General features: G+C 28.9%; 1 protein-coding gene across 1 annotated transcript; it reads left to right on the top strand.

The window, feature by feature from the left end:
* Window positions 1–461: 461 nt before the first annotated feature.
* LOC129981389 (uncharacterized) lies at window positions 462–11,250 on the top strand. The gene is made up of 8 exons (XM_056092221.1): window positions 462–537; window positions 2,051–2,123; window positions 3,214–3,325; window positions 5,432–5,549; window positions 6,740–6,961; window positions 8,227–8,295; window positions 10,277–10,543; window positions 11,055–11,250. The coding sequence occupies exons 2-8, from the start codon at window positions 2,063–2,065 to the stop codon at window positions 11,193–11,195; spliced, it is 990 nt and encodes a 329-aa protein (XP_055948196.1). The 5' UTR covers window positions 462–537; window positions 2,051–2,062; the 3' UTR covers window positions 11,196–11,250.
* The last annotated feature ends 705 nt before the right edge of the window (window positions 11,251–11,955 follow it).

Genomic DNA, 11,955 nt, shown 5'->3' with positions numbered 1-11,955 from the left:
GATTCAGGCAATATCATTGGAGAGCAACATAAAGCACTTTCACACGCACACGCATGCTTGTTTGTCCTAACACTACAAGCATCCTTGTGTCGTGTCTTAAAACTTTACATGCTATCCGTATGTCGAAGTATATGAGAAAATCAAAGAATCTTTAATTTTAAATTTAATGATTATTCTGAGTTGAGACATTTTTACAGATTCTCCATTAAGTGAAATGATAAATAACATTATTGTACAAAGTACAGTTAAAATGAATTCGATACCGGATATACGAAAATTAAGCGTATGTTCGAGATTTTGAAAGAGAGTGATTCTTACATCTTTATCAATCCTATGAGAAATCGGCATATGCCGGTGCAAAAATACAAGGCGCTTTAGTTGGAAAGTGGAAATCTGTTACTGATAAATTGCCTTTCCTTTATGAAATTTGATAAAAAAAAATAAACTCGGAATTTAACCTTCATATCTGCCTCCGAGTATAAATAAGGATTAGATTGTGGATTCCTCTAGCATCTGTGGTATAATTGAAATCCTCAGGTAAGTTTCAACTCGTGCAGGAATTGCCGTTTTTTCATATCTGTAAAGTTAAACAATTTTTAGTTGTATAATGCTTAAAATGTCCTTTTACAGTAATTATTGTTATGTGTCATTAATATAATGCTCTCTGATGAGAATCTTTTTAATTTAAATCCCTGAATTTCTGCTATTTTTAGTATTCTGTATTTCTCTTATAGAAGAAATTTGACTTTACAAAATGAAGAATTTTTACATAAGAAATTTGACTTTACACTTTTCAAAAACAATTGCAAGAAACAAATTATATATTTTTTGTTTCTGAAATAATTTTTAGTTCGAAACTGAATTTTCAGTTTGAAAAATTATTAGATAACATTGATTTTCGTTCAACTCTTTAGTTGCCAAATTATTTTACCATGGATTTTTCAATTTTATTTTTGTATCATGAGAGAAGTTTGGGGACAAAATGAGCCCAGAAAATAAAAAAAGAAAACCCTTTCAATTAATTAACCCTTTCTAGGGCCGTGGGAAGTATGCTCCCCATCAAATTTATCAATCTTTGTATGAAATTATATGGGTTGGCATCAGTTCTGACAAATTTTTTTAGAAAGACAGAAACTTAAATGCTTCAGTTCTTTATCTCACACAAGATGATGTGTCTTTTTGTGTCAAGGATGTGATTTGTTACTTAATTATTAATTAACCAAATTAATTAGTTAATCAAATTAAATTTATCTAATAAGCTAAATAAATTCCTTTTCTCATTCTAATTTCAAGCCTAAAAATATTTTGACATAATATGACTGGAAAAAAATGGCCCTTTAAAGGGTTAAAATAATTTAATTAATTATTAAAGATTTTTAATTTCTGCCTTTAGCTGATATCTACTTTATTTATATATATCTACTTAATATATTATCTGATATCTACTTAGTATTTTTTAATACCATATGTCTAGCGCATTATAGTGTTTATCTACCATAAGTTTGGCGCAGCATGGCCAAACATGGCTGTTGCGCCAGGAAAATCCAATTAACTAAATAACTAACTAACTAACTAGCTGATATCTACGGCTTGATGAAATTTTCCCGACGGTATTAAAAATAGCTATATTACAAATATATCACTTTTATTTCAACGGTAATTTTAAGTACTCTTGGGATATAAAGGATTAATTAAGTAGCAGAATCTGAGATTTAAATGAGAAGTATTATTAACAATAAATTTTTTACTATAATTGCTTTCATTTTTAATTCAACATATATAGATTTGAGATTATTTTATCACGAAAATAATATTTTTTGATAAGTTATTTAAATGAATATTATACTCAGTCGTATATGGCGAAAAATTCCAATTCCATATTATTGATTTATTATTAAATAAAATAAATAAAAGGTGTTCTTAAAATTTATGGAATTTCTAAGCTTTAAATTTTAGACGTATCAGTGATTTATACACATTATTTTTGAAATCGTTAGGTTAAGATAATTGTTAGTTTTTTAAAAAAACTAATTATTTTCTCCGATTGCAGAGCCTGTGCACAATGAAGATTCTTGCTCTCCTATTCCTTGTAGGCTTTGCCTCAGCATCATCTTTCTATGATGGTAAGAGTAATAATAATTGTGGCAATAATAATTGTGATAAAAATTTGTAATTGCTGGCTTGGCAATCTGTATACTATTATTTAAGTGCTTTAAATATTACTTCGAATAAACACTTCTTTTAATTGGCAATTTTTGTTTACAAGATTTTTTACATAGAGTACATAGAAAATATCTGACAAATGTAAACGACGGTAAAATTAACAAAAATGAGCTGTTATTGCACTGTTTAAGAATTTGTGATTAAATTTATTTGGAAAGTTGAAATAAAAACAAGCTAAATAATACATAGAAACTTCAAAATTTAGTTTTTACATCATATTGTATATGCCCAAAAGAAAAAAAAATCATCCATTACTGTCAAGATAAATCTAAAATTTATTTGAATTTACAGATTCAGGATTTTTAATACAAATTCAAGTTTGCAATCGATGGAGCAGCGCTGTCTACATTTTGAAAATACGTAAACAGCGAAATTTTGATAAATGTAGCTTTCACGGAACAGGTCTTATTCAACAATTTTAAAGATTTCCAGATGTAATTTTGTCTTTAAATGTGTTATTTGTTCCGAATAAAAAAAAGAATAATTTGATTTTTCCTATACTTTAAGATATAAACAAGCATTTCGACTTTATTATCTAAACTGGCACAGTGCTAAAATAATACTTAATTATAAGAAAGGTTTTGTTTTAATAATATTCTTAATTCGGGATGTAAAGGCAAAGATTAAAAGTTACATAAATTACATCATTTTTCTTTCCTGGGTAAGTATATATAACATTGCGCATACGCTTGTGTGTTTGAACTTTATACAATTCCACAACTTTTGACATATTCGAACAAAATATTGCATTCATGTTCTTTAGTGCTTATGTGGATAAACTGCGCTGTTTAAAAAATTTCTTCGGCTTCTTAAATCAAGTGAAATGGAGGTAGAAAGAATTTAAGTCTTACCACCTTAATTTTGAAACATATCTTTAAAATTATCTTTAAACATATTTTGTTAAATAAACAATGAAAAGATTTATTATTATAATCAGATATATTAAAAAGAATAAAATCATGAAAAATTTGAAACTGATTTTTTTTTCAGTCTTGGACGATGCCGCCGAAGAAATCTACCACGACTTCATGGTGGGAATGGAAGATGCTCCTTCCTTGAAGGAATTCCTCGGAGTAGATGATGACCAATTGCTTGCCGACGAGTAAGTAATCTCAAAATCTGTGTCAAAATTTTTCCTTTAGCATTTTTATGTTCAAAAATGATCTTTTCTGTTCAATATGATCAAATAGATGTAACCTTACCTTAAACTGGCTGCTCCAATCTTTCGGAAGACACACGGTAAAACCTGAATGACCAGACCGCTGCAACAGCAATATTGCAGGAACTGTAGTTGAGTCTTAAGGGCCATCACCTGCAGTGGTACAACCCTTCCCTTGGGAAATACGCCCCGTCATTGATGGGAGGATACAGACCTCACCTTTTTGTATAACCACCAAGGTGTCGAGAACCAACCATCATGCCGGAAGCTTCTTACACTCAATTACGAGGTGCCCCACCGGGGGAGTCCAAAATAGACGTAGTAGTCATAAAATCATTCCTAATGTTAAAGAAGGAAATGCAAAGGAAGATTAACATATAAACTCCTGTAGGAATCAAACACCCGTTGCTAGTACAAATTATATCAGGGCATGAAAGATTTTCTGAATATTTCTACAAATTTGAAAAAATGTAAGACAGCTGATGTAAATGTAAGAAAATAGGCTCGGTTCAGCACTACATAACAGAATGTGTGGAGCTCAAAGAAATTAGAGCAAAACTCATAACGGATAGTGATAATTTTAACAAAATATTATAATATACAAAAAATTAAAAAAAACATTTAAAAAATGATGGGAAAGATTTCTAGCTTTTTACCAACAGTTTGAAGATTCTTTGAATTTTTGTTGACTGTTCTCTTATGAGAAAGCGGGTTAGTAAATGAGCATAACAGTCAGTCATAATAAATATTGTTTATAAGGCTTATTTCGTGTAATGGGGTGACTGGATCTAATTAAAAAAAAGCTCTGTTTCCCTTTTGTATTTAGGATTGAATTATAAGGATTGAAAAAGAAGTATTGCTCTGGAAGTTTGAAAAATAAACCTTTGTTAGAATCTTTTTCCTTACCTTTCAGAAAGAGGTTGATGAGATATAAAAGTTCATGAATATATAAAGAAAACAAGTTTTTCTCATTAAAAATATCCCCAAAGATGAAAGAAAAATAAAACGTCTCTTCAAATGAGAACATTCCATGCTTTTTTATTATTTTTTTAAACTTGATGAATACTTAAGTAGTGGTTACATGCATATATCAGCGATAATAAATAGAATTATGATTAAAACTGAGATGCATTTTGAAATTTTTAGTAGTATAAGAATGAAGTTTCCAAAGAATATGGTCAGTAGAATACTATTCAAAATAAGTGAGATCTCTGGCAGTGTCAATCACCAGAAGACTCAAATTATCTTGTTAAAGATTGGAGAAAAATAAGCTCTTTTAGGTAGTTACAGAAGAAAATTAATTATTAATAAATTTAACAAATGATCTTTTTTGACAGAATTGGACCTAAAATTGTATATTCAACTTCTTATATTTGCTCTTTTCTTTCAGCTAAAGAAAAGAACAAATATAAATATAGGGAAAAGTCAATTGGTCATCCGTTTTTTTTTAAGGATATCCGTTTTTTTAAGTTTTTTAAGGATGTACGATTTTTATGTCTCATTGAAAATGTCAAAATTGCGATGGCATAATAGATTTTGCTTTCACTAGTAGAAATGCTTTATTTGCAACTACGAAAGCTTTGCTACTAGTAGACTTTTTTGTATACCTAACAAATACTTTTAGATTAATCAACAATGCATAAAAGAAATGGGGGAAAATTGATGGAAGTAACATCTCTGTGTCATTACACAGAGAAAGATAGCTTGGAATCAATCGATTAATTAATTACCTTTAGCAAAATTAGAAACTTGAACTTGATACTATAAACATAACTTACAATTAGGATTATCATGCAGTAAATGAAAAATTAATCGAATTTTGAAAGCATAAATCATTTTGAAATAAGTAAATAACGGATTCTTTACTTTTCCCTAATGGTGAACATTAATGTTCCTTTTCTGTTTAGAAAGATTTAGAGATTATATTTAAATATGATAAATAGCACTTTTATAAAAAACGTCACGCAGATAAGACTTAATATTATTAAAGGAATATCATTTGGGGGCATGGAATTAAATAATTTATTTCATTTTTTAATTTTTTTTAAGAATTGATATCAAGGCCGATTTGGGTAAAAAATTGAGGGAAGCTCTTGACCACCTTCTCGAAAAAATCAAGGATGCCGTCGATCACGGCAAGACCGTTAAGGAAGATCTCCAACTGAAGGTAAGGTCACCAAATTATCTTCTTTATAAACGTACATGATCTTTTAAGATAATTTTTCGTTTTCTCAAAGTGATTAATCATGGCGATCATTTGATAAAAAAAATTCAAGCTTTGGCATTGGCATAAGAAAATATTAGTTCAGACAAAGCAATAAAATGTATCACTGTGCCTTGATAAATAGTCCTAAAAATGTTCATAATAAATTTAGAAGTCATTTATGCATTTAAAGAGCCAATGCCGTTATTTAATTTTATATTTAATGCAAATATATACAATGGAATTAAACACATACTTAAAAAGTAAGAAGTTTATCTTTCACATTACTGTTTTTTTAAACTTTTTATTAAAGTTTATTAAACTTGAAATATTTATGCTTCTAAATATTTAAATCCATTTTTCAATCATATTAGATTTGAACTTTTTACACTTTTGTCTTTATGCTAATATACTATTTTAAATATTTCTCACCTTAAATTTCAGTTGATCGAGTAATTAAATTAAATTTTATTTCCAAATAAAGCCACCATATTTAGAGAAATCTTTAAAAAATATATTCCAAAATTTCTTAATATCTATTATAATAAGATAGTAATGATTATAAATCAAAGAGCAGGAAGTAGAAAAAGAGTAAAATAAAAGTATTCTTTCCAGTACACGATTAAAATTTTATTTTTAAAAAGTGCCTTCGCTGCTTATTTAGTCTTAACATGTTTTGGAATAACATGTACTCGTAATTAATATGAATTCGTATTAGGAAATTCGTATTCGTATTAGGAAATTCGTATTAGTATTAATAATTCGTATTAGAAAATTCGTATTATAATTCGTATTAGGAAATTCATATTCGTAATAGGAAATTCGTATTATAATTCGTATTAGGAAATTCATATTCGTAATAGGAAATTCGTATTATAATTCGTATTAGGAAATTCGTATTATAATTCGTATTAGGAAATTCATATTCGTATTAATAATTCGTATTAGAAAATTCGTATTCGTATTAGGAAAACGTTTGGTACTAGGTACTAGTGAAATTCATTCATTAGTAGTGTAAATGGAGTTAGTCGTAACTTTCTAAATACAGACAACCGACATGTCTTTATATATTTTATTGACTATTTTTACGAGTGCGCGTATACACACATGATATTTGATTTTTTATGTAATTTTCTGTGATTTCTCAATTCCAGTTGAAGGACATCAAGGAAAAAATGAAGGACCTTCGCGTTGAGGTTGGCGAGAAGGCTAGGGAACTGATGGACAAGATCAAGGAGAAGACCAAGGCATTCTTGAAGAACTTGCTCGAAAAGCTCGGACTCAACGAGAACAAACGAGCTCTCTTAGAAGATGAAGCCGAATTGGCCCTTCTTGAATTCAACATCAAGGATCTTTTCAAGAAGTTGAAGGATGCTGTGAGTAAACTGTCAAGGATTTTTTTTCGATACATTTTGCCCAATGTATGAATTAATCATGGGAACATTTGAGAATAAAGAAATCAATTCGATCATTCCCATATTGGTGATAGAGATGTTGTAATCTTAAGCTATTAGGCCTTTATTGTTGTCTGTATCAAAATTCACCTGTCTTTCTTTTAATCATTTTAATTATTATATGGGCAATTTTATTTTATTGTCTTCTATCTTATTTTTTTATAATATAGAATTTGGATATTGGAAACGGCTCTAACGATTTGGATTTAATTTTATATTTAAAGGTTTTGCTTTTTAAGTATATCTGTATAGTTGTCTTTCCTGAACAACGCAACTGCATACACAGAAAAAAATTTAAAACTTATTATTTTAATTATTATTGATTAAAATTAAATATTGACATGTGATTATACATGACCTACATAAGCATGTCCAAGATGGAGTAATGGTTAGAGCTCCTCCTGTTCGATCCCGCGTTTGCAATTCAATTAGATTCCGATTATAACCTCAAACGAGCCATAGGAGAGGATTTTAATTAGAATTTTACAAAAAAAAAAAAAAAAAAAAAACACTGCCTTGTAAAGCTTGTTTTTCCAGGTACTATCAATTAACGTGTGAAAACGGCAAGATTTATAGCGAATAAGGAAAACTGAAAAGGCATAATAGCAAAGACGATCGGATTGCTAATTTCTCAATAAGCGTTGTATTTTACTGTTTTTGCTGTAGTTTTCAATTTGAACCATTTCTTGGGGATTCATTTTTTTAATCATTATCTTACTATTAAAAATTATTTTAATTATAAATGAGACACAGTATTCCTTTCATTCCGCAAGGCTTCAAAGTCTAAAATTACCCATGCCCTTTTTTTATATAGCTATTATTTAATAATTATTCCGCTTTTATAGATTGTTATGTTACATCTCAGAAATGCTTAGTTTCAAAAATATGAGCGGTATATAAAGGGTTGTTAGAATTAGAACATTGTTTAATCATCATTTTCGAAAAGAAAAAGTAAAATGTAATAATTATCAGTTAAATATGCAAATGCTGAGAAATTTAGAAAATTATTGTTGTCTTTTTGTTTAGATTCGTTATTAATAATAATATGTTTTAAATTCTTTATTATAGTTATGTAAAATATAAAATATTAATATTATAATATTTAGTATTATTATATAAATTATTATTTGTATTATTTGATAATAGTGTATAAAATAATAATTCTTATCGTATTTTACCCCTTTTAGCTTCTTTCCAAGATCGACAAAGAAAAGTTAAAGGAAAAGATTGAAGAATACTTCGGAAAAGGTAGCAAAGTAAGTACCTTCGTATAATTCAAAGAAAGAATAGTGAATTCTTACTGTTATACTATTATGAATGGAAGGAAATTTCTTTTTCTTCTTTCTTGATTGTTATATAACTTAAATTTTATTCAAAAAGTTTCCAATTTTCTAAATATTTAGAACATTGGAAACATTTACATTTAAATATTTGTAAATTATATTCACCATTTCCTGCTAAAAAAAGCAATGATTGTTATTTGATTGATTAGTCAGTTAAGATTTAAAGCAATGAAGCAATTTTGTTAAGCACTGGGCATACGCGTAGGATTCAAGGTTAGAGAAGGACACATAATGAATGTTTCAGCATGATAAGCCAGTTCCAAGATGCATCCTGATGTCAAATTATCTGAAAAAAATACACATCATATTGTATTACTATAACTAGCCTATTTCTCTGATCTTTCTTTATGTGAATTTTCACTCGGATGAAGAATTTGCGTAAGTACGGTTAGATATTGATAATAACGACGGAAATACGGGACATTAATTTCATATTTTTTGCATCTAATTATGCTATAATTCTTAATTTAATGAAAAATTTCCAGGTAATAAAATAACATTTTCTATTAATTTATCAAAAATTCTCTGATTTTTAAAATACTAATGATACGGCTTAGTAGACTTTCATTGAGCATGACCTGTGTTGTATAATATTGGATGCGCTATCATGGTCTTCATTATTAAAATATTTCCTTCTTGTTTTTCACAACGCCATTGATACTTTGCAAATTAGTGTCTATTACAATGTACAAAACAGAAATGAGAAGACAAGGAAATAGGCTCGTATATACTAAGCGAATAAATTAGTTAAAAACGCAGAAGCATAAGCTTGGAGTAGTAATAACAAAATTATCCCCAACGGCATGAATTCATTGTTGTTAAATAAGTCTCAAAACTAGAAACAATCCACATTTGAGAGTTTTTGAAGTTAAGTAAAAAGTTTCTTGTGTTAAAACTGAGGAAAACTATCTTCAATCGCGATTTTCATCTGGGCAGATATACGGAATAGGAAATCGGGGAAGCCATACTAGGAGGATTAAAGAACATTGATTCTCAAGTACCAAAGTCAATCACTTTGATATTGCTGGGGGTAGTAAAATGAGATTTGTAAATTTATATCTTTGTAAGATCAATTATAAACATGCTTAGTTATAAAGAGTAGATGTTTAGAAGGTCGCCTCAGATACATAATTTACTCAGTATTCATTTTTCCATTATAAAAATAATTTTGAAACTTACGTGGTAGCATAACTACAAAATTATTCAATGTCAATTCTTTTGTATATATATATATATATATATATATATATATATATATATATATATATATATATATATATATATATATATATATATATATATATATATATATATATATATATATATATATATATATATATATATATATAATTCCCTATTAATTTCCAAATTTTTATCTTAATTTAGCTCATACTAACTTCATTCTACAATAGTCTCTTACTTCCTGATCCAGTTCTACTTTTTAATGTAATTAATTCAACACACGCCCTATAAAACTGATGAGCTAAATATTAACCTCACGCTCTAAGTGAAGGGATAGAAATCCATATTGCTTACAACGTTCTATAAAAGATACTTAACATTCCATTTCCTAAGTTAACAGGAGTCAAAGATATCCCTATCAAAACCTCATAGTAAAATCCCTGAAGGGAAAAATTTCGGTCGCTTTAGCCCTGGTGTAGCGATGTTGACGGATGCATCTTTTACCACTTTTTCTTTGTATAAATTATGCCTCCTGGAATGAAATAAATGGAAGTCAAAATTAAAAAGGTCTGCTAAAACATGTTATATATGAATATGAAAGAAAGATTTTATAAAAAAAAATATATTAAGATTCAGAACTCAACATGAAACGAAAAAATTATACACTGTTAAAATGGAATGAAGCAAGACTATACATATTTATATTTTGTAGATGGCCGATTCCCTGTTGGAAATCATCAACGAGAAAGGAGACAAGTACAAGCAGAAGCTGCTGGACCTCATCGATCGATTCCTCGGCCAGAAGGAGAAACGATCTGTCTCCGACTACTGGGAGAAGATCAAGGAATACTTCAAGGACCTCCACATTGACCTGAAGGAGAAGTACTCCAAATTCGGAGAATGGGTAAAGAACGTCATCACCAAGGGACTCGACAAATCCAAGAGCAAGATCGAAAACATCAAGGAAATCGCCAGGGAGGTAAGCATTCAATTCACTCCACTTCATGGAGCAATGAAAGTTAAAAATATATTGTTCCAAGTTCTGAGCAATTTGGAATTTTTATATCAGTTGTATTACATCATCGTGGATGTCCAATTTTTTGCTATAGCTGCAACAGCCAGTAGCATTGATTCTGATATTTTCTTGGTAACATATCTTCAACCAGTGAAATAAAAATTGGTCAGATTTGCAAAATTGCATTTGCATTTGAAATTCAACTTGTTTGCAACGAAAAAAAAAACATTCACATACCTGATGCGAAGGCCTTTTTTAAAGGATGTAATAAAATATGGAGCTGTTGCGCAACAAATTGATTTCACAATGATTTCACATAGGCTGTTGCTCAAAAACTGGTGAATGCTCAGAAGATTTTAAATCGTGCGTAAAAATATTTTACATTGCACCAATTATTTTAGAATTCGCTGTTAAATGACGGATTATATAATAACGTGTGAATGCTTGTCAAAATAATTTTTTTTTCTTGTTTCAGTTCATCGATCATGCCAAGGGTGTGAGCAAAGAGGTTGCCATTGAAGCTGAGAACTTTTTGAGACCCTACAAAGAGGACTTGGGAAAACTCTATGACCAGGTCAGGGAAACCGTCAAAGAAATCATCAAGAACAGAGGTTAAATCTTCCACCGTGCATATGTAAAATTGATTTAAAAATAAATTATTAGTTTTTTGATTTTAGACTTTTCTTTTATTCGTCTCTTACTGCCAGAAAATTAGGATTTTTCGCATTTCCTTTTTTTTAGTTGCGGTCTGAAAACCATCCTTCTATAAGTTTATTAAATGCCATAATTCAGGAATTGAGCATATTTATCACGATCAAATATACATAACGATGATAAAATCAAATATTTATCGTAAAATTCGCAATTAGTCCCAAATTTAGCAAGTTTACTTCCATGTTCTCAAAAAAAATATTGGAAATTTTCGAATTTTATTTCAAATAAATTAGTTACTTTTTGTATGAGAGGAATAAACAAGCGACAGATGGAGTTAGTGAAACGCAACACTAAACAATGTTTACTTTTGGCCGAATGGATTTTTCAGTGTAAAGCTTTAAATTTATTCATTACGAAACAAAATATCATTTGCTAAGTCTCGATTATAATAATAAAGAATGTTGTAGATACTTTTTCAGCTAAATACCTTACTCAAAAAGAAAATGGTACAAAATGAAGAATAATAAGAAGAATAAAAATTCATATGATTCTATTTTGGTGAAAATTCTAAATCTGTAGATAGATTATTGATATATGAAAATATGAAAGAATTAGGATCTTATAAATTAGGAAAAAATTTCATCTCAGTAATTTGGCTCAAATGTAAAACATGCACAGTGAGAGAGAGAGACAGATACATAGACACACACATATACATACAG

Source organism: Argiope bruennichi, chromosome 8, assembly GCF_947563725.1.
Source record: "Argiope bruennichi chromosome 8, qqArgBrue1.1, whole genome shotgun sequence".
NCBI lineage: Eukaryota > Metazoa > Arthropoda > Arachnida > Araneae > Araneidae > Argiope > Argiope bruennichi.
This window is presented reverse-complemented; position numbering and strand designations above follow the sequence as displayed.

Coding starts and splice junctions, on each gene's coding strand:
- LOC129981389 (XM_056092221.1), top strand. CDS start 2,063: ATGAAGATTCTTGCTCTCCTATTCCTTGTAGGCTTTGCCTCAGCATCA. Junction 2,124..3,213: donor AGCATCATCTTTCTATGATG/GTAAGAGTAATA, acceptor TTTTTTTTTCAG/TCTTGGACGATGCCGCCGAA. Junction 3,326..5,431: donor GACCAATTGCTTGCCGACGA/GTAAGTAATCTC, acceptor ATTTTTTTTAAG/AATTGATATCAAGGCCGATT.